General features: G+C 37.1%; 4 protein-coding genes across 7 annotated transcripts; 2 read left to right on the forward strand and 2 right to left on the reverse strand.

Moving 5' to 3' along the window:
- Window positions 1–571: 571 nt before the first annotated feature.
- On the reverse strand, window positions 572–2,857 carry eif4ebp3l (eukaryotic translation initiation factor 4E binding protein 3, like). Its single transcript, XM_024284149.2, has 3 exons — window positions 2,503–2,857; window positions 1,522–1,689; window positions 572–1,102 (listed from the first exon to the last, which is right to left on the reverse strand). The coding sequence occupies exons 1-3, from the start codon at window positions 2,633–2,635 to the stop codon at window positions 1,074–1,076; spliced, it is 330 nt and encodes a 109-aa protein (XP_024139917.1). The 5' UTR covers window positions 2,636–2,857; the 3' UTR covers window positions 572–1,073.
- A 1,530-nt stretch (window positions 2,858–4,387) lies between these two features.
- On the forward strand, window positions 4,388–14,982 carry acsl4a (acyl-CoA synthetase long chain family member 4a). Of its 4 annotated transcripts, XM_024283585.1 has the most exons (16): window positions 4,432–4,567; window positions 5,990–6,123; window positions 6,232–6,476; window positions 6,547–6,724; window positions 6,810–6,919; window positions 8,352–8,490; window positions 8,565–8,715; window positions 9,940–10,063; window positions 10,154–10,225; window positions 10,311–10,450; window positions 10,539–10,711; window positions 12,177–12,251; window positions 12,343–12,531; window positions 12,632–12,746; window positions 13,211–13,368; window positions 13,495–14,982. In XM_024283585.1, the coding sequence occupies exons 2-16, from the start codon at window positions 6,120–6,122 to the stop codon at window positions 13,650–13,652; spliced, it is 2,031 nt and encodes a 676-aa protein (XP_024139353.1). In that variant the 5' UTR covers window positions 4,432–4,567; window positions 5,990–6,119; the 3' UTR covers window positions 13,653–14,982. The 4 variants fall into 4 exon arrangements, with proteins under 4 accessions (XP_024139351.1, XP_024139353.1, XP_024139350.1 ...); XM_024283583.2 differs by having other exon boundaries at window positions 4,388–4,509; window positions 5,990–6,476; XM_024283582.1 differs by having other exon boundaries at window positions 5,990–6,476.
- Window positions 14,983–15,401: 419 nt separating this feature from the next.
- nxt2 (nuclear transport factor 2-like export factor 2) lies at window positions 15,402–18,678 on the reverse strand. The gene is made up of 4 exons (XM_024283993.2): window positions 18,520–18,678; window positions 18,283–18,369; window positions 17,721–17,865; window positions 15,402–17,595 (listed from the first exon to the last, which is right to left on the reverse strand). Exons 1-4 carry the CDS (start codon window positions 18,532–18,534, stop codon window positions 17,411–17,413), a joined length of 432 nt encoding a protein of 143 aa, XP_024139761.1. The 5' UTR covers window positions 18,535–18,678; the 3' UTR covers window positions 15,402–17,410.
- Window positions 18,679–18,886: 208 nt separating this feature from the next.
- On the forward strand, window positions 18,887–21,831 carry psmd10 (proteasome 26S subunit, non-ATPase 10). Its single transcript, XM_024283992.2, has 5 exons — window positions 18,887–19,117; window positions 19,198–19,296; window positions 19,836–19,982; window positions 21,108–21,274; window positions 21,420–21,831. The coding sequence occupies exons 1-5, from the start codon at window positions 19,004–19,006 to the stop codon at window positions 21,571–21,573; spliced, it is 681 nt and encodes a 226-aa protein (XP_024139760.1). The 5' UTR covers window positions 18,887–19,003; the 3' UTR covers window positions 21,574–21,831.
- The last annotated feature ends 63 nt before the right edge of the window (window positions 21,832–21,894 follow it).

Genomic DNA, 21,894 nt, shown 5'->3' on the forward strand with positions numbered 1-21,894 from the left:
CTCATTAGAGGCCAAATTAGCCAAAAAAGCTAGCTTGTTGTTTAATTAACAGCTGAACTCCAAAATAGCCTCAAATTCCTCAGTAAACTAAATTAGTTAAAAATGTTAGCATGTTGCTATAATAGAAGCAAAATTATGAATTATCCCAAAAAAACTTCAGTAGATAAAAAATTAGCTGAAAACTTCAGGATTTTTTCTAAAATATTAAACTCCAAATCAGCCTAAAACCTCCAGTGGACAAAAAACTAGCAAAACTCGTTAGCATGTTACTAAAATAGAAGCTAAACTTTTAATTTTTTTGAAAATTACTATTATTTTATCTTTCTTCAGCCAGAGAGCCACCATGGAAAGATAAAAGAGCCGCAGGTTGCAGACCCCTGGCTTAAGCCAAAGAGGATTCTCTAGGCCTGAACAACTGATTTGAGTCAAATGTTTACATAACTTTTTTGCACTTATTCTATCCCATGACATCAAATGATCTTATCAGAAATCTATATTTTTTATGGAATTGCTCATTTTCATGTAGTATTTTAATCCCATAATTTTATTTGACAAAAGAAAAAGACACAAATTTCACATTTTCACTGCCTTTATTTTGAAATCCTCACATCATCATTCCTTTCATACAAAATAAATGTCCGATGATCCGCAGGCTCACTCGCTTCAAACTAAGTTAGCCTTCCTGTTTGTGGCTTCACACAAGGCTGATGCATTAATCCCTTCCATACATCTCTTAATGTAATCATTTCCCTCAACTTAAAAAAAACATGCTACATTGTACAAATTTCCTATTTACAAAAGATAAAAAAGTTATTCAAAAAAAAAAGTTTTTTTTCCACTTCCATGTACTGCTGTATCGTTGCAGTTAGCGAGCAAGTAATCAATTCATTGTGAGAGGAACACAAAATCACCCCACAGTTCCAAACATCCATTTGGGTTTGACAAAAGTATTTGTAAACGGAAAAAAAAGAGGAATAATGATTTCTTTTTTTATATATAATTAATGCATTAGAGTCATTTATGACCTTTAAGGCATTTAACCAAAAACTCTCCACAGGAGGCAAATCTGGAGCTTAAATATCCATCTCAAACTGGCTGTCATCTGTTGGAAAAGAAAAAGGAATAAAAGTTAGACGAGAAAATGTTTTACACAGATTCTGTATTAAAATAATTAAAAAAAAGATGTGTGTCTTTTTAAGTGTTTACAATTCAGATTTTTGCTTATAAAACAGCAAATAGATGAAAAAAATTAAATGTATGCACTGCGTTTATTGCCATACAGCAACAGTTCTCTAATAATCAACTGGCCTAGTGTTTAAAAAAAAAAAAAAAAAAAAAGTTGGCATAATGAGGTAATAAACGGCCAAACTGCTGTAACGACAAGAACAGTGTGTCTACTAGATAAGTAATAAGGAGTGACCGAGAACAAACAGATTAAGATCTGCATGTTTATTTAAAGGAAACCCGGTTGTTTTTAATCTACACTAATGTTTGGAGCCAAAATACTGCTTTTTTTTTCACCTGCTGTATCCTTCTCTTCCTCCTCTTTCAGGTCCTGCAGTTTCCCGATGGAGTGTGTGGCTGGGATGGTGACCCCTGGGATCTGAGGCAGACAACATGGGGGGGTCCTGGCGAGAGGGGAATTTCGGCATTCCAGGAGGAACTTCCTGTCGTAGATGATGCGAGTACCTGCGTTTGAAGGAGACAAAAAACGAATAGGGCAATTGAGGATTTTGTAGAACATCAGAGAGAACAAAAATAAAAGCTAGATTTTTTTGCAAATGAAGTGAATACTTTAAAAAGTGATGCTTTTGCTTTCAAAGCAGAGCTAAAGTACTTTATTTTGAAAAGTTGTCAGTGCATGCCTCCATAGTGGTTACATATGAACAGTTTAGGAAGTGTCTCCAAGGAAAACATGTTATGCAATGGGCCAAGGTCGGAACAGTTCATCCGGGACAAAGGCAACCAAAACAGAGGACTGGAGAGGCGGGTTTAGAGACACAAGTGGGCTGGAATGTAAAGAGAGGATGCAATACATTTCAAGGCAAAGTGAACCGTATGATCTGCAGCAGATCTGGACAGCAATACTTTATGAGGAAGTAAAAAAAAAAATGATAACCTCACTCAATGCAGGGTGATCCTCCTCCCTCCCCTTGATGAAAACTGTACACAAAGTTCTTTGGTGTTCCTCAAACTCAGAGCGGACGGCCTTCAACCGCCAGCCTGCACAGGCCAATCACGTCGCTGCGTTTGCAGCTTGACTCATACACCCTCCCTAGTCACGAGTTGGTCGGATCCTGCTGTCTTTGACAATGTTTATGATGGAGAAACCAGACATCAATGTTTAAGGAAAAAACTCTAAAAAATAAAAGCACGTGTTAAACATGACGATTGAGCCCAATTAGTTATGTTAACCCTAAAATTGCACGTGTGTGTTTCCGTTTTCAAGGACTGGCACTTTTTTGTGTGTTTTTAAATGACGTTTTAGGGTCATTCTCTTACCTCCTGGCGTGGTGGAGAAGAGGGTCCCCCCGGGGGTCTGGCTGTAGCAGTCAGGCAGCTGGGACCAGTCCTTCAGGGTGAGGACCCGGGTGGGGATCGGGCAGCTTTTCGCTTGCTTTGCGCCAGACGACATGCTCGCTTTTCAAAAGTCGAGTCGATATAAAAAATATATATCAAAAAGTCGCAGCTCTTTCCAGGGTGTTTTCTAGCGCTACTTCGTCCAAACGGGGTGCTTTTTCAGCAAAGAAAGAAAGCTTTAAAGTTGGAAAAAAAAGTTGACGCTTGCACACTACCATGTGCGTTGGAGCACACAGCTGCAGCAGCCGCCCGTGATGTTTTTGTGCAGCAGCGCTGGGGCACGTGGGATATTAGTTCTGGTGGGTGGAATGTTTTATGAAAACGGACACACCGCCGGGGCGGTGCGAACCGCCACGACTGCAAAAACATGGCTTGAAAGCGCACGCGGAAGAGGGATTTTGTCAATAGTTTTGTTTTTTTGTAAAGTTGAGAAAAATTATTTGACGTTCAAGCCCTTTCGATTTTAGAGTGGAACACTACATCCATAATTACACTTTCTGCGCAGAAATTTCAGTTTAAGAATTCACTTTAAACTTTTAAAATGCAATTGAGCAGGGAGGTTGTCCCGGTTCTTAAAACAAGTGCACCTCTGCCTTATCTATATGTGGAAGAACAACACTCCGTCCTACATAAACGTAAAGTTGGGATGACTGCACGTTTTTCACGCTACACACACGACACCTTTCTCTGTATTACATCAGCTGACAGCTGAGTGGTTTTTAAACACTTTTTTTTTCTTTTAAAGACGGATGGTTAAAACGAACTGACATGAATGACTGATAGCTAACAAAAAAAATAGCAAAGCTTGTTTGGGTGGTAGCCCTTTTTTTAAACTTATATAACCGATTTAAATACAGAGTTTAATTCGTCTAAAAACCGTGCTATATTTAAACTGGGTTAAATAGGGTAACTTCTTCCTAGAAAAATGAAAGAATAAATAACTTCATAGTAAACACAAGCGGTGTTTCTTTCCCTGTTCTGTTTTTGTTTTCCTTTCTCTTTTTGTATAGAAAAGCTTAAACCTATAATTTAATCATAATATGGGGTTAATAAAACGTGTTCCATCTAAAAATATAAATCTTGAAGATGTTTTTTGCACTTCTTTGTATCTAAAACAACACAACCACACCTGCCTTTGTTGTTGTTCATACATTACAGTCTGCAGGTCCAAAACTATGGGATATAGGAGACAATTTAGTAGAACATCTATTTAATTTGCAAGTGCTCAAAATTTTATTTTATTTTATTTTATTTTATTATTGGAAAGACATGGGCAACTTAAAAGACAGAGAGGAATTTTGATTTCTAAGTGCAACAGAGCTGATTCTAATTGTCCACTTGAGGGCGACATTATCAAGTTTAGAACAAATGTAATGTTTATGACTCAAAAGTCAAATCTAAAAGGGAACAGGGATCTAAACTCAATGCACAGAATTTAAATAACAATTGACTTTTTTTTGCAAACATCATATATAGTCTTAACATGACTATCTTTTCTGCCTAAAGCAGAAAAGATAGTAATTGTTAGAATAATACAGTGCTGTTTTTTTAAATGTATAAGCTATATAAAATATAAATTAAATTAAACAGATATGTGTAGACTAGGTGGTAATGATCCATAAAGGTAGTACTTCATAAATAAAAACTAAATGCACATCTATGTTAAAAAAAAGGTAAATCATTATCGTTATTGTTTTTCTTACTATGTATGTATTGTCCGTTAAAATAAAAAGATAATGAAACAAAAAATAAATACATAATGTCAACAATCATCTGACGGGGACATCGTGATTTCCGGTTACATCTGTCATCTCGCGGATGTGGAGAAGGAGGGGGATGCGGGGGCCCGAATCCGCTTCGGATTCCTATTGGTCGAGAAACATAGAGTGAGATGACGTATGTTCCGTGTTTCTGGGTCCCGCTGAAAAGGTAACTTTCGGTCACTTCTGGGTTCAGACATGACTGACTGGGTTTTCGGCTGCTGAGGGTAAGAACGTCTGACGCCTGCTCGTTAAGCGGGGGCTATCGCTGTCCCGCTAAAACTCTAATCTCTTTACTTCCCTTATCCGTTTGTAGATTTGTGTTAGAGTTAATTTGTGTGTGTGCAACTATAAACGGCTTTGCGCCACCTTTTCAGCAGCTAATGTTAATCAACTTGTGTTGCTCAACGGCAGCGTGCGGTTTCTTTTGTCATCCGATCGCTTCCTATCCCGCTCGTTTAGTTTAGCACGGCACGCTACCGAAATTAATTTTTTATTATAGTAGAATGTATTTTTTTTAACGCATGCGCTCTGGTGGTATTGTTCAAATTATTGATGCTAAAACAGACACTAACTTCTATCCTACTTCCAATATAATAATTATTTGTGCCGAAATATTTGAAGTAACTTTCTTTGTGTTTTATCTTTAAATTTAATCTACATACGAAATATTTGTTCTTATCAAGTTCAAAGGAGCTCCACAGGTGTGGCTTTCCTCACTGTGACGTCATACCGGTATTTTTACCGTTTTATGCCCCCTATCCTGTTATTTACAGAGAACCAAAATACATGCAAAATGTGGGCTTGAACAGAGACCGGCTTGTTCTAACTGTTTTGTCCACTTAGATGTTTTGCACGTCATTTGTACTCTGGAAATATGACTCACTTGACAGGTGAATCACACTGTTTGTACAATATAAAAATTCCAGGAGCTTTTTCCCATTCTTCCTACATCTGGACATGAGTGTCTGGAAAAATCTTTTTAATGATAGCCCTTAACAAGAGGATGCATTCCTCTTCCTGTGCTTTATTATGCCAAAGGAGGCCCCTTTACTTTGTAGAACGCGGTTTAACGGCGTGCCGTCTCTGCACGGTGAGGTCACCAGCTTGCCCTAAAGTTGCCTTTGACTGACCACCAGTGGGGTGAGCCTCAAGAGGGTTTTTTATTGGCCGTCTGCCGCTCTATCCTCTTCAGCACTTTTCTCTGGCTCTGATCATTGGCCAGAAGCTCTTCTGGTCAGAGCGACCTCTCGCTCTGGTTATCAGCCCTTCGTATCTGGCAGGTAGACAGGTGTTTAAGCAAGAAGGAGGGGGCGTTTCAGTTGAAATGGCTTTTATTTTGGAGCTTTAGAGGTGTTTGAGCATCCAAACTGTTAAGGACGAGGCAAAAAAGAGGTACGCTTCTAATAAAATGTAATTATCGGTGGAATAATCTGAGTTTAGATGCTTATCAACGTATATATTTTTGAAGATTCCTTAAGCATTTGTCTTCGGAAATGGTTTACTTTGACAGCTGTTTAGATGAGATTAGTTTTTAGAAGGATTTGGAATGTCTTTGAAATAGCAAAACAGGAATAATCGTTGAATAATTGTGATATAAATTATATTATCATGTATGTTTATTTTGTGTCTCTTTTTCTGTGTTTTAGCTCATCGCGGTGACAAGACCAAATTCTTTCATAATACACCTGCCAACTCCTGACAGCTGTTCACTTACTTTTTTAAATATAAAAAAAAGCCGTTCAACAATCAAGACTCTTTCGACCACCGCACACCAAAATGGGTATCCAGTCAAACTCTGCCCTCCAATCTATCCTGCTCTTTCCAATCCACCTTCTGATTTGGATGTACTCAATCCTCTCCTTCCTTCCTTGGTACTTCGTCACTGGAGTTCGCCAAAGAAAATCTCTTTCCAGGCGAATTAAGGCCCGCGCTCTGACAGGCCAACCAGAGGGACCGTACCGATCCGTCGACCACTTTGATTCTCTGGCCGTGGAGGATTACCCAGGGAAGGACACCCTGGATAAGTTGTTCAGGCACGCTGTTCAACGATTTGGACCCGATCCTTGTCTCGGGACTAGAGAGATCCTGAACGAGGAGAATGAGGTCCAGCCCAACGGTAAAGTTTTTAAAAAGGTGTGTATGTCTGTACTTTACCTCACTAGGCTTGAAGGTGCTGCTGCTGCTGACCTGTTTTCTGTCGTAGCTGATCTTAGGGGAGTACACATGGTTATCCTACAATGAAGTGGAAGCTATAATAAATGAGTTTGGTAGTGGATTGGCAGCACTGGGCCAGCAGCCAAAAAGCACCATCGCCATCTTCTGTGAAACCAGAGCGGAGTGGATGATCACTGCTCAGGCCTGCTTCAGGCACAATTTCCCACGTAAGCAAACTCCTGAACGTAAGTTTACAAACCATGTTCAAACCTGTCTCTCTGACTCACACATTTTTATTTTTTTTACCTGCAGTGGTGACTTTTTATGCAACTTTAGGAGAGGAGGCGATTGCATATGGGCTAAACGAAACAGGAGTTACACATCTGGTTACCAGCATGGAACTGCTGGAGTCTAAACTAAAAGTGAGTCATCCCTCTGAAGTGTAAATTCAGGAGAAGCCCAAAGATTACATGGAGAAACTAGAAGTTCTCCTACCAAAAGAGTACATTTATGGGAACAAAAAATAAATCATCAGATTCCTTTTTAACAAAAATTAAAAAAGCTTACATATTTGCTTTCCTTCGGGGAGTGTTACAACCAGAGTAAAAAAAAAAAATGTTTTTTCGACAATTTTTTAAATCCACCAAAACAGAAATTCCCAGAGCCTGGAAGGTTTAGACAGGATTTACCTTTTTATTTTTTAGATTCTCACCTTTCTATATCTTCTAGCTGAACTGGTGACACAGTAATGCTATAATTTTATTATCTTATGGTTTAAAAACATCACTTTTTTCCCCAATCTCTTTTCTATATAATCAAGGGTCTTGTCCACTTCTGAATCATATTTATCTACCTGTAGTAAACATTTGTTTACATCTAAACTTGATCTCATTATCCCTTCTTCTTACATCTTTTGCAAGGATTCAATAGAACACGTGTTGCATGTCTGACGATCCGTTGATAATAATTACTGTGGAAACGTTTCTGCTGGGAGCAGGACATAAAAAAGCCTAAAGGTGTGGAGCCAACCAACGGAAAAGTGCTTCCAGCTGCTGAATCAACTGGAGTTTCTTCATTGTGGCTCTTCAGGCTCCTACATGTTCTCCTCTCCTGTAACGCTCAGTTCAGCTCATAAGGACTTTTTTTTTTACTTATGAATGCTACAGTCATGTCAAGAACGTGTTTGAACACGAACAGATAAAATCTACTGAACAGACTGGAGAGACAAACTCTCGGCTAAATTAATCCTGGGCCACAGATCGATTCATAAAAGATTCAACCAACTTTGTGGCAAAACGATACAGTTCAGTTCTTTTACGTAAGTAGATGCGTTTAAAATTATAAACGAAAATACTTTTAAACAGAGAAACTCTTTATTTTAAGCAAAAAAAAAAAAGCAAAACGTCTTTGACATACCAACTTCAAACATAAAAATCTGACATTTTGACTCTTTTTGACTGTTTTATTCTTTGGGATTAAAAAAAATATCCTTTTAATTTACACATTTTGTTTTAAGTGCTGGTTCGACTAGATAGAAACAAGCTTGTGATAAAAAGGCAAAGATAAAAGAGACACAACAGCAAGAGAAACAGGCAGAGGCCGATTATTTACTTCCTGATTGATTTTCTACCTCTTTTACCAACATGTTCGTTTCTGCGGTTTTCATTCAATTCTGCTGCTACTCTCAGTACTAGATCAATTTTTTTGATACGCGTCTCTTATAATTTAGTTGCGTGGGAAGTGCTTTCAGGTTATTTTAGTTTGTTATCATGTGGTTTCATTTAATTCTGCTGATAACTGAACAACCACTCAATAACAAAAAAAGATGCTTAATTTTTTTATGTCTCTCTGTAGAATGTGCTGCCACAGATCCCCTCTTTAAAACATGTGATCTACGTGGATGAGAAGAAGTTCAAAGCAGAAGGCTATCCTGAAACGATCTCCATCCACAGCATGCAGGCCGTCCAGGAGCAGGGCAAGCTGCCGGAGAACAGTGTGTATTTTTAGTTATTTATTTATTCTTTTTAGTGAGTTTGGAAAACAATCGTTATTCTGTTCATCCTACAGTGAATAAGCCGATTCAGACCCCTGAAGCCTCCGATCTGGCTGTGGTGATGTACACCAGTGGTTCTACCGGCAGGCCCAAAGGAGTCATGATCGTTCACAGTAACCTCATCGCAGGAATGACAGGCCAGTGTGAACGCATCCCAGATCTTGGGTGAGTTTCATGAGGAAACCAGATTCCCCCTTTTTTTCCTTAAACACACAGGAAACATTTGGTTTATACAAATCAGGAAAGAAGATAAACTCAGTAGTTTCCACATACACCAGTGCCTGAGCCAATTACAACAGGCGTTTACGTGACGTAGGAATGATGCCACTATTAGCAAAGTTTCTGTTCAAAATTCAACATGAAGGTTATTGATTTAAAACAATAAAAGCCTGAATATTTTCCTGCATATTTGGACACACATTTAATAACTATTTGAAGATCACTAAGATATAACTTGACATCAAAACGTTTTTTAAACCCATTTAAAACTTTCTATAAAATGTAATTTAAGCTCATGTTTAAGTTTAGACACTTCACACTTAACATTTAAGGAACTGGTAGATGTCACAAAAAAGTGTTTCAATGACGCAATTTCAGCTGAAGGAGCAAAAATAGCTAGTAGGAGGCAGGAGGTCCAAACTTTAACCTCCAAAAAAAATGAATTTTTGTTCAGATAATTTTTTCAATTATTATTAAATCACTTTCTTTTTATATAAATTTTTCAAAATAAGACTGGACATTGATATATGAACATTTTTATGAGAGCTAATTATTTAATGATGGTGTCTTTATTTCTTCTGTATGACATACAATTGAGATATCCTTGGAATAGATTATTGTTAATAGTTTAAGAGAGGTTTGTCTGTTTTTAAATAACTTTTTTTTACATTGTTTTGACCTTTTCTGGGGGGATTTTTCCTATTTTGTTTTGAACTTCTTTTCTGAAACTAGTTTGATCCAAACGTTGGTAATTATTTCTTACTTATATACTTTTTGGCAGTAAAAAAAAAAAAATTTTTTTATTGAGATTTTTTTTTTCAGTTTAAGGTTTATTGTGGCGTTGTTGTGTAATATAATGAAAATAGTGTCTTGAAAAAGAAGAAGCGGGGGTTAAACTGAAAAAGTGGAAGTCACAAGTATTGCCACAAAAACTGTTTTAAATGTGAAAGATTTGAGCAAATTGTCAAAGAAAATACTCAGGTATAGCCTGAACTTCTAAGGGTAAGAACAGCCTCCTGTTATCTATTTCAAAGCATTCATGAAAGAGAGTTTGAAAAGAGGAACTACAGAAAGACAATAAACAATGTCCATTGTAAAATGTGTGTAGAGGAACAGAGAACCTGCATTAACGACTTCTTTTTTTGTTTCTTTTCTTCTTTGGCGTTGCAGACCTAAAGATACGTACATTGCCTATCTGCCGCTGGCTCACGTCCTCGAAATGACGGCAGAAATCTCCTGCGTTACATACGGCTGCCGCATCGGATATTCATCTCCTCAGACTCTGTCAGATCAGGTACCAACGTGAATTAAATATCACAAATGGATTTAGCTGTATTTAAATCAGTGGAACAAGTTCAAAATATCTATTTTTTTTCTTCTATAGTCCACTAGAATAAAGAAAGGGAGTAAAGGAGACTGCTCTGTTCTCAAACCCACACTGATGGCAGCTGTTCCTGTAAGAATCCTGTTTTTTTCTCTCTGGTTTTAATGCTATGTTTTTATACACATTTAATAAAATAAAATCCTTTTCTCCTTAAAAGGAAATAATGGATCGCATCAACAAGAACGTGATGAGCAAAGTGCAGGAAATGAGTTACGTCCAACGGACGCTGTTTACGCTGGGATACAAATATAAACTGGAACAGGTTAAGAAGGGCTATGACGCACCTCTCTGCAACTTGTAAGAAAATCCGTTTTCTTCACCAATCAACAAATGTTTACTTGCTGACTAAACAGCCCCACAATCTCGTGTGTGTGTGTTTTTTAAGCTTTTTATTCCGAAAAGTGAAGAAGCTGCTGGGTGGGAATGTGAGGATGATGCTGTCGGGGGGAGCGCCCCTGTCCTCGGCCACGCAGAGGTTTATGAACGTGTGCTTCTGTTGTCCCGTGGGCCAAGGCTACGGCCTGACTGAAACCTGCGGCGCTGGCACCATCACAGAAGGTACAAACACATTCCTTAATAATCTAGTTACTAGACACTACCAAGTATTAGTAATGTGCTTTAATAACACTATAATTTGCATTTATTGATGCCTTACTAATGGCAACTGCTCCAAAAAGATATGTAAACACATTACTAATGCTTGTTATTTGACTTATAGCTAGAATATTAAAGAATCTCAAATATAAAGTGTTACTCTACCAATCAACATTTTGAAAAAGGAAATGCAGAAATTAAAAAGTTCAATTTTAAAATACTATTTAAAAATCCCTTAATAAACAGACGAAACTTTATAAACGGTTGTTATTTGCCTTTAGTTTTTATTTTTATTTTTTGCAGCTCAAGAACGTGCTAAACAGGAATAATTGAACGTGCGTTTGCATACTGTGTCACTACTGGAGACTAGCACATGTACTCACTGTTGGAAGAGGCTTTATGGATGTGTTTATTGGTGTTGTGTATTTTCTGCAATTATTAATTTTTCCTTCATGTGAAATTTTCAAATGGTTTGCACTTCCATGTTTTGAAAAAGACATCACCACCAAATCTGGTTTAAATCTTAACTAGTGCTGTCAATTGATTTGAAATTTTATATAACAATATGCAGCTTTTGAACAAAAATACTGCAGATAATTTTTTTCCATTTTTAAATTTATTAAGTGTAATTTGTGAGCACAAAACACATTAGCAGTAAGAAACTAGAACTGTAAAGACTTTTATCTCTGCGGTATTACTCCAAGAAAGCAAAGATGAACAGCCACAAGAACAGTGTTTATGCTGTTGGGTGTGGATGCAGAATATATTTCTATGATGCACACCTTTAAGAGAAAAAAAAAGTATTGATCAAAAATAGCCCAAATGTTGTATATCACTGCACTGGTTTCTTTAAAAGAAACTTTTCCTTCATCTTCTGCACAAAAATAAGTATTGAAAGAAGAACTTCCTCTCTGAACTGATGCTCATTTAATGTATTATTTTCCTTTGCTGGTGCAGTCGAGGCTTAACATCAGAAGATGGACCAAATAGTCGGCTTTTTGTGAAAATTTGATCTAAACTGAAAAAAAGCAAGAATAAAGTACTAAAAACTGTTTGAATTTTTTTTTTTTTTTTGCAAGTGACATTATATAAGTCAATGAAGTGTTTTGACGCACGTCGTGGAAGCCTGAACCGTGCCAAGCAAAGATTATTGCTGAAAGTGGTCGCTTGAACACCCGTTTCTGAGCATTAAATGGACTGAAACAGATGTAGAATCAAAGCTATGAAAATATGAGAAGCTGCAAAAGGATCAAGAACATCAAATGCTGACAATAAATGACTTTTACGGGTTCAGTTGCTAAAATGAAATTGGATGCTGTTAGTCCATGTATGTCCGTAATCAAACATTCATGGCTAAATGTATGCAAAGGGACAAACTGAAAGGATTTTTTTCCTCAAAGGAAATGACTAAGCTTGTGTCTTCACACAGTTGCAGACATCAGCACGGGTCGCGTTGGAGCTCCTCTGGTTTGCTGTGAGATCCGCCTCAGGGACTGGGCCGAGGGTAAGACCAAAAGCACGCTGGCGCATTAAAGGAACAGCATGACGTGGATTTCATTGGTTTCTGCATAAATATGCATCTTCTGAACTCTCAGGTGGGTACACCACAAAAGATACGCCAAACCCGAGAGGAGAGATTCTTATAGGCGGACCCAATGTGACCATGGGTTACTTTAAACACGACGGGAACGATAACGACTTTTTCGAGGATGACAAGGGTCAGCGGTGGTTCTGCACCGGAGATATCGGAGAGTTTCACCCTGATGGCTGTCTGCAGATAGTGGGTGTGTACATTCATAAAGCTGTTGTTGGTTCACAAATCAATTGAACTTTTATAGCAAAGCATTGTGTAAAAACTGTACTTTTTTATTGTTAAATTTCTAGACCGCAAGAAAGATTTGGTGAAACTGCAGGCCGGGGAGTACGTCTCTCTTGGTAAAGTGGAAGCTGCTCTGAAAACCTGCCCTCTGGTCGACAACATCTGCGCATACGCAAACAGGTGGGTTGGAGTCATATAGAAGCAAATATACAGGAAGAGGAATTTACTTGAAAAAGTTCTTAGAGCTAGAAATGATTTTTATTTGAATTTAATTGTTTTATATTTTGCTAATATGAGCTTTTACAATCACAATGTTATAAATACATCCACATGGTTCTTAGTGTTTGCATATGGAAATTACACGGCTGCACAAAAAATATCACACTACTGATCATTCAGAGCTTTTTGACTGGATTTCTCTCAGTTGTTTAAACTGGTTTATCTTTTATTTTCTGTTCCCACGAACTAACTGTCTGATAATTTCCAGGAAGGGAAGCATGAAAATATAATTAGGAAAATGTGGCGCCTCCACTTTAACAGAAACCTTACACCAACTGCTGATTTGAATTTTAAAAAAAGTTTCACCTGCACATTTCCAGCTGTGATCGCTGCACTTTTATTAAGTCTCTGATCTGTTTCTTTAGTGAACAGAACTACGTCATCAGCTTTGTGGTTCCGAACCAGAAGAAACTGACCGACATGGCCAAGCAGAAAGGAATCGAGGGAACGTTGGAGGAGCTCTGCGTTCACCCCGACATGGAAAAGGAGGTTCTGAAGGAGATTACGGATGCCGCACACAAAAGTAGGAGTTAGAAAACATACCGATTCCACCTCCTTAGAATATTTTAAATTACAAAATTAAAGTTTTTCTTACTATTTTTTTGATAAAAAGCTAATAACAGGTGTCATATTCTCCCTTTTTTTTTAGTTAAACTCCAGCGATTTGAGATTCCAGTGAAGGTCCATCTGAGTCCAGAGCCGTGGACCCCCGAAACGGGTCTGGTGACGGACGCGTTCAAGCTGAAGAGAAAGGAGCTGAAGAACCACTACTCTGACCACATAGAGAGGATGTATGGAGGGAAATAGGTCGACTTTTTCAACATCATCACCACTGTTTTACAAATAATTAGCCTGGCTTTTCCTGATGGAATTTTGACACCGTTCAATACCGGTGGAAAGCCACGACCAATCAGAGCTATAAAACACACAATCGGTACTAACACTTCATCTCCCTCTGCTTCATCAGCAGCAGCCATTCTGGTTGTTTACCCAAGTGCCTCAGCGGTGCTCCTCTGTACAAACAAGTCCAATTAAAGTAGATTAGTTGTGACTGTTTAGTGCCAGTCAGATATAAGAGGAAGCAAGAGATTTATGTTTATTTATTTTGCTCTTTTTTTGTTGTTTCTACACTTAAGCTGTTCTGGCTTTCAGGCCAGTAAACAATGACTCTTACTGGACTTAAACCTAACCATACTCCAAATAATTTGTCTGAAGCTGTAGATAGCTGTAAAAACAAAACAAAGTCTGCTTCTTTTTTCCTTCTCTCTTTTAAATATTGTGTCTAATTTGTGACTGTAATAGATGCACTGGAGTGACAAATGTTTCCAGGAGTTCAGCTACAGCACTCGACTGCCATTCACCATAAACCTGTCTGCACTCTGCACCAGACTGCCACAAAGTTGATGATTTTTTTTTTCTGTGGCGTTACAAGAACATTAACAAAGGTCAATATCAAAGAGGCTTACTCTTTAGTGAAACTGGAGTACTGATGTTACTGTGCCTTCAGTCTTACAGTACTTGCATAGTAAAGTGGTTCTAGACTTCTAAATGGCTTCATAGCCGTGTTTACACGAGAGGAAAAATGATACCCACCCAAAGATAGACGAGTTATTACAAACACATTTCACTTTATCCACTGGTTTCATTTTTTTTATTTTTTTGCCAGTTGTATTTAATTTATACTTCTGTTGGTGTATTGAATTAGGAGGTGACCAAAAAGGATGAACAAGTCTGTCTCAGGAAGATGCGCATTCTTCAAAAATGTGAAGGAAGGATTTGCTTGTTGGTGATGCATTTCAAGATTCTTGAGGGCACATTATTTATTTAGGAAAAGCAACGCTGAACTGCCCACAGGCTTAGCAGCCGTAGTTCCAGCTGGATTACTGTAATGCTGTGCATATTGTACCTCGGGTAAAAGCAACGTCCGGTTTAGGATCAGGAGGTTCTGAATGTGTTCAATATCATAGAAGAGTTTTCTGTGGATTTTTTTTCCAAGTACCTTTTTTTTTTGTTGTTGTTAAATTTAAGACCGTGACAGCTGCTTTCATGTTGTCTGGAAATTGTATTTATTTTCACGTCCTTATGGTCACATGCTCTGTCCAGGTTCAAAGAATAAAGATCTTTTCATAGGAATGTTCATGACTTGTCTGTTTTGTACATGAAAAATATGTAAAGGTTTGCCTTTTCCGACAATCTTTTGCGATATTTTAAACGTGTTCTCAGTGTTTTTTTTAATTATGATTATGTTGTTTTCAACCAAAATCTAATAAACTGTTGTGTTTTAGGGAATAGTTTTAGGAGAGTGGCAGTAGTTTATTTGAAATTTGCCTCAGAGTTGTCGGTGGAGCAACTCCATCCCCCTTTCCCGTTAAGTGAGAGCTCTCTGTTTACACACTCTCACTAGCTTACACCCCCCAACCTAACATTACCAATGCAACAAAAATGGAAAATTTGAGAAATCCAGCTAGTTTTATGCCAAATGCCAGCTCAGACAAGCATTTAGTCGTCTAAGTGTTTTCTATTACTCAAATACAGGAAGCTCTTTTTCAAACTGCGTTTTTTTTTTTTTTGGATCTGGTCCTGATTCCCAGCAATTTGAATAAGTTTTTCTTAAAATATGTTCTACATAATCAAAACAAAAGGCCACAAGTACATGTTAAACCCCAATTTTCACCTTTAAAAATATATTTGTTTGAACTTAGTAATTAAAAGTTAGTTAATGAGAGATTCTGTAAAACTTTTAAATCGTACTTGTTCTTAATTTATCACAATAATTGTCTTGTAATAAAACAAATTCTAGAAACAGCATGTAAAAAGTTTATTTTTGCATAGAAGTCATTGAAAATTTTAGAACCAAAAAAGGAAATGGGAGGAAATATTCATTAGAAGGTAAGTCTTATATTTTCTTTATGTTTGTTTAATGGTAACAGAATAGTATAAACAATAGCTAGCATGGTAAAAATGTAAACAGTTGAATCTATCTAAAGACAAAGATCTATAATCCAGAATTACAGGCTTTGAGTTAATGAATTTGCATGTCTGTGTTTTAAATATGTTTTCATACATAAACAGAATGCATCAGCCAGTAACTGGTCACCATTAGATTACAAAGTTACACTCATAGTTACTGTTAGTCTGCTCTGATTGGACAGTCGAGCTCTTCTGCAACAGACTGGTGACCTCTCAGGCTGTTTCCTGACTTTCTCCAACAGTGGCTTGGGAAAGGCTCCAGCAACCCTGTGATCCATAAGGGGATTTATTGAGTTTAGAAGATGGGTGAATAATTTATATGGCATAAATTAACTGAAAGCTCAATATTATGTCTTCTTAATGACTTAGATTGATGTGACTCATCAGGTGGGTCAGTTAACTCTTAATCTACTTCAAAATTACAGGTTTAGCCTGTGAATGTTCCAGATTTTTATTATTAAATCAAATTTTCAAATCTGTGAATTTACCAAAAGCATCTTTTTTGTTGGTTTAAATACATGCTGACCTGATGATGGAGATAGACTTTGTAAAGCATCCAAAGCTGATGTAACAAAAACTGCGTCAGACAATAAAACTGACCTAAGCTAGGGTGAAAAATTTCCCACTTCCAATAGAATGAGATCATTCACAGTCTCTAAATTCATTCACTAAACATTAACAAATTCCATCCCTAAAGTCATAAATCAAGCCTAAAAACCAGTGTAAAAAAAACTGCACTTTAACCTGCTGTGAAGGAATTTAGGTTTGACTGGAGACACTGATCTGACTGTTGGAGTCAGTTTTTCTGTCTCATATAATTATGCTTATACTTGGAAGTGCTCCAGGCAACACCGAGTGAAATAAATAAAAGTCTTTATTATTTTCCATTTTTTCTTTTTTGTCTTAGCAAATAACACTAAAAGTATTGAATTGCTGACATTTCAGTTAACATGTCTGGTTCCAGCTAAGACTCTAAAAAGGCTTTTGTTTTTGAAACTCCACTCTTAAAGTCTGACTTCGATCATCTTTTGATCTATTTTAAAAGCATTTCAAGCTGTCTTAATTATGATTTTGAAGTTTTTAGTAAAAATAATAATAAAAAAGACTATCATTTTCCAGGATACAGATTCTGCAGAGCATCCCTGTTGCTGGGAGTTATCTGTTTACATACCCTCTTCCTACTCCTACACCCCCAACCTTTACTGTTAAGACGGTCCCTTCCCACTGAGCAGGCCCTGGTTCCAATCCCAGCTGAGTCCATGTTGTTCTGTTCAGATTTCGGCTTTTTCTAACAGTCCTGAAACATGAATCATATGTTGATAGTGATTCTAAACTGTCCTTTAAAACTAAAAATGTTTGTGTAGCCCTGTGATCTGTCCAGGGTGTAAAAGTCCAGCCTAAAGTTGCTGGCTCCAGCAACACTTGTGACCCTCTACAGAACAATGTGGGAATAAAAAAATGAGTGGTCTTAGTTATGTCCTTTCTCGAAGGATGGACTAAATGAGCAATCTTAGTAGAATTTTTTTTTTCTTTAATTAACAGTTTCCTCAAAATTAAGTTCTATTACAAAACTTCAAAAAAAAAAAAAAAAAGCTTCAATTACTCCAGTCTTGAAATCGGAAACAGTCACTCGCAATCTTCCAGACGGGCTGGTCGTTGTTAGGTGACGCCTGAGCAGTGAGGAGAAAGTTCTGGTTGAAGAAACGCTGCTTGTTGCCTTCAAACTTGACTATTCCACCAGTCACCACGAGCAGAGTCGTCTGGCCTTGGGTTGCTTGTTCTGTTTCAGATAAAATATTAAGGATGAACAAACAAATCAGATTCATAAAGATATTCAAGTGTGATGTGCTAAGAATTACTGAAAAACTGAAAGGGTGTTTTTTTTTTTTTTAGTGCCCCACTGACCATGAACAGGCTGGCAATCCAGTGTTTGGACCTGGAACTCGCTCGATGGCAGGGACTCAAAAAATTCACTCAGAGCTTCCTGCCCTGACACTGCATTCCCGTTCCACACCAGAGTGGCTTTGTCCAGGTAGAGCCGGGTCAGGTTCTGAGACACACGACCCAAAAAGAACAGCAGTTAGAAACAACAATGTGAGCCTTTAGCGCCACCCTCAGCTCACTGATGTGAAGTATTTCACTAAAAGTTAAAAGATTTACATAAATGTATGACTTCATTGGTAGGGAAAACTAAGTATGAAGGTATTTTGATGCAATAGCCCCCCCATACCATCATTCAAATAGAATTTATCAAGGCGTAATTCAAAAACTGGTTAAAAGGTTCAATTAAACCTACCTTTCAAATTGTACTGTCAGTGATCCGTTTGTAGTGTTTTTTTTAGTTGGTAGACTACTCCACTTATACAGAAGTCCAACTGTATTTTTACAATTAAGGGAATATGCTCAAACAGCCCCTAGTAAACAACTAAATGACCAAAATACTGGTGTGTGTGATAACAATACTCACCCTCCTTTTCTTATCCATGCAGTCGTAATAAATGTTGACAAATTCTTCTGAATATCTACAAGACTGGTCAGCATGAGTCCTGAAGTCCTATAGAGAAAATTGAAAATATATATACTTTTTATTCAATTGGGTCGTATAACCAAAGATTGAAAGATATACCTACACAAACAAACCCATGAGGGAGAGATAGTGTTGATTAGTTCAATTCATGCCCATTAAACAGAGGTTAAAACTTACCAACGTGCTTGCCATGTCTTAAAAATAATTAAATAAGCACAACTTTATTCGAGAATATAGCACAAACTCCAAATACTAAAGACTCTTTTTTGTTTTTCTTTCTTATTCATGACCACGCAATGCAGCCATTTTGGAGTTTACTTTCCTTCCTCCGGATACAGCCATTGCCTACCAAAATAAAAATCTATGCTTTTTCTTTTATGTTAAATAAAGTACTTTTGTGTATATTTATTTTATTTTTGACGTTTTTGTTATTTAAATAAGTCTGTATTTATTGAATTGTTCCAAAATTGATATTTATTTTTAAAATCAACATAAATCTGAAGAAATATTATTTTATTTTGAAGAAGCAAATGTATATCTGTCAGGATGTGACAGGCACAATTTCCTGAGTCATTGCTCCTGTTTCAAACCTAAACTACGAGGTCTGTTATCTCACTACATTAATTTAACATTTTGTTAAATATTTTAAGACATTTTTTAAATGGAGGGGTCGGTGTCGAATGTGGAGGTTTGTAACTATGCGTATACAGGGCAGTTCGATCAATTAAAACAGTGTATTCTCTCTGACAAAACACTTGCCTGCAAAATCGATCAGGTAAAGAGCAGCATACGGCTATCATTTTCACCATAACCTTTTGATTATTCATTTAATTAGTACTCAAAAACTGTTTTCAGGACCGCCGAACAGCTCTTCACTGGGCTTGTTCTGCTGGACACACCAATATTGTGGAGTTTCTGCTTGACCTGGGAGTCGAAGTGAATCTGCAAGATGATGTAGGTGGTCTTGAATTAATTATATTTTTATTAAATTATATTATATTTTTATGTTTTATGAGTTTTTGGTTAAAAGAAAATAATCATATTTACTTCAAATGCAGTATTAGTTCGCTAAATCCACGACTGAATTTACTCTTCATTGTATTATTTCCAACAACAATGGATTCCAGCCACTTTTAATTTGTAGGACTTCCTTGTTTTACAAATTAAAAGTCCCAACTTTATTCATTTAAAATTATTAAATAAAACCTTAAGTATGTAAATCGTATTAATACTTGAGCCAAAATTAATCAGAAACTGGTTATTAAAAAAAAAAAAACAAGCTCTTTATTTTGAAATTACACTAACTGTGTTGTTGTAGCTATTATTTTGGTGTTTTTTATTGCAGTGATTATTTTGAAATTCTTTATAGCAGGGAAGTTCATCATACTGTCATAAGTGTGTAAAAAGCTTAAAAATATTGAATTTATTAGCCTTTTACTGTAAAATGTGACTAAAACACTGTCGATTCCCTCTCTGTATTTGTCGTCTTACAGGCCTCATGGACACCTTTACACATCGCTGCGTCTGCAGGCAGAGAGGACATAGTGAGAGCTTTGATATCCAAAGGGGCTCAGTTGAACTCAGTTAATCAAAATGGATGCACGCCTCTGCATTATGCTGCTTCTAAAGACAGATATGAGGTAATGTTTAGTAATCTGCAGGGAATCTCAAACCAGGACAATCTGCATTACATGAATTTCACCTAGAGAAATGTGCAGAATGTCTAATCTAAGCAAAGTTACAGCTGCTTCACTGAATCAAAATTTCAGTGTTTATCTGTATAAAATGTGTGACTTATTTAACTTTATTTGTCTTTTAGCTGCTCCTTTTAGGAATTGCCACATCAACAGATTGATTAGCATAAATGTTAATCTTTTGATCCACAAATTAACACGTAGGCTATAAACAATTTAATTATTTTAAAGCTAAGACATAATAAATTAAAAAATATGTACTTTACATGAATTCCTACAGTAGATTGTGGATCTATTCATAGTGAACTTAGCACTTTTGAGGCCCTTTTTAGCCCCACTGTGACACCTAAATAGTGAATCTATACATTTGTTAGCAGATCTGTTGTCACCTGATTTACAATTATTGTATGAGTCAATATTTGGCTGCTGACTCTGTTAGCAGAAGCTTTGAAGTACAGGTGATGATGAATTAATGAAGTCCTACAGAAATCCTGTTTAAAATATATTAAAATGATTATCCTTGGAGAACCCATCGGCTTACTTTGGCCACTTTTTTATTTTATTTCGGCAATGTATTTATTTATTATTCATTTCAGTAGTTTGCTTTAATTGCTTCTTCTCCAAAAAAAAAAAAAAAAATCATGTTAACTTTAACAGCCCAGAAGAAAATTGTTCTTGGGTTTTCCAGGGATAAATTAGATGCTCAATGATAATCCACATTAGCTGATGAAGGTTAAATTTAGTTAAAAATATATTTTAAAAAATTAAGAATGTCTCTAAATTTTCAACAGAAAGTTGGGATTAAGTAGAACAACGACTACCAAAAAAACAAAAAACAAATCCTTCCTAAGAATGAACACAGTGAGCCTTTGTGCTGATTATGGTTTTTGCATTAATTTCCAGAACGTTCCAGCCTCACATCTATCACAGGATTTAATCTACAAAAATGTGCAAACGCGTCATGCTGTCAGAAGCAAATTGAGTTTATCAGATTGTGAACTTCCTGCCTGTGGGAAGTCACTGAACTTAAAATATCTGTGGCATCAGGCTGACACAATCCTCCGTTCTCAGATTGCCTTACTACTGTTGGAAAATGGAGCGGACCCCAATGCCACAGACAAGTTGCAGTCGACTCCTCTTCACAGAGCATCTGCCAAAGGCAACTACCGCCTGATCCAGCTGCTACTCAAACAGAGCGCCTCCACCAACATCCAGGACTCCCAGGGCAACACCCCTCTGTAGGTGTCTCCTGATAGTTTAATGAGTCAATTAATCTCATATAGAAGCATATTTTAATTTGTCCGGGCTAGATATTCTCACAAAGGTGTTTCTATATCCGCCACAATCAGGAAGAATTTTCTTGTTCTTCTTTTCTTCTTTCAGCCACCTCGCATGCGACGAGGAACGGGTAGAAGCCGCCAAATTGCTAGTGGAACATGGGGCCAGCATTTACATCGAGAACAAGGAGGAGAAGACGCCCCTTCAGATCGCCAAGGGTGGACTGGGAAACATCCTTCGCCGCCTCGTGGAGGGATGATGCTGTTTCAGCTGTGGCTTAAATCGCCTCCAGCTCACTGGTTCATAGTGAAACTTTGTGTGTTGGGGAAGCAACAGTAATGTTCTGGAGAAAGCGTAGGATCGCCCTGATCCACCTACCAGGTGGGATGTTCAGACTTTGCAGAAGCTCAAAAAGTTTCTAACACTGTGTGGTCTTTATAAGAATTTTTTTTTTTTTTTTTTTAAGATGTTTGTGTAAAAGCAACTCCATAAACGTTTGATTAAAATGTATTTAGTATAACTGTGTGCATTTTGTATAAAAGCAAAAATTAGCATGAAACAAACTGTTTTCTAACACCAG

The sequence above is a fragment of the Oryzias melastigma genome, linkage group LG10 (genome assembly GCF_002922805.2).
Source record: "Oryzias melastigma strain HK-1 linkage group LG10, ASM292280v2, whole genome shotgun sequence".
Taxonomy (NCBI): Eukaryota; Metazoa; Chordata; class Actinopteri; order Beloniformes; family Adrianichthyidae; genus Oryzias; species Oryzias melastigma.

Coding starts and splice junctions, on each gene's coding strand:
- psmd10 (XM_024283992.2), top strand. CDS start 19,004: ATGGAGGGGTCGGTGTCGAATGTGGAGGTTTGTAACTATGCGTATACA. Junction 19,118..19,197: donor TTGCCTGCAAAATCGATCAG/GTAAAGAGCAGC, acceptor AACTGTTTTCAG/GACCGCCGAACAGCTCTTCA. Junction 19,983..21,107: donor CTTCTAAAGACAGATATGAG/GTAATGTTTAGT, acceptor CTCCGTTCTCAG/ATTGCCTTACTACTGTTGGA.
- nxt2 (XM_024283993.2), bottom strand. Junction 17,866..18,282: donor GCATGGATAAGAAAAGGAGG/GTGAGTATTGTT, acceptor CGTGTGTCTCAG/AACCTGACCCGGCTCTACCT. Junction 17,596..17,720: donor GGATTGCCAGCCTGTTCATG/GTCAGTGGGGCA, acceptor TATCTGAAACAG/AACAAGCAACCCAAGGCCAG.
- eif4ebp3l (XM_024284149.2), bottom strand. CDS start 2,635: ATGTCGTCTGGCGCAAAGCAAGCGAAAAGCTGCCCGATCCCCACCCGG. Junction 1,690..2,502: donor CTTCTCCACCACGCCAGGAG/GTAAGAGAATGA, acceptor CTTCAAACGCAG/GTACTCGCATCATCTACGAC. Junction 1,103..1,521: donor GGAAGAGAAGGATACAGCAG/GTGAAAAAAAAA, acceptor CTTTTCCAACAG/ATGACAGCCAGTTTGAGATG.
- acsl4a (XM_024283583.2), top strand. CDS start 6,120: ATGGGTATCCAGTCAAACTCTGCCCTCCAATCTATCCTGCTCTTTCCA. Junction 6,920..8,351: donor TGCTGGAGTCTAAACTAAAA/GTGAGTCATCCC, acceptor GTCTCTCTGTAG/AATGTGCTGCCACAGATCCC. Junction 12,532..12,631: donor TGGCTGTCTGCAGATAGTGG/GTGTGTACATTC, acceptor TTAAATTTCTAG/ACCGCAAGAAAGATTTGGTG.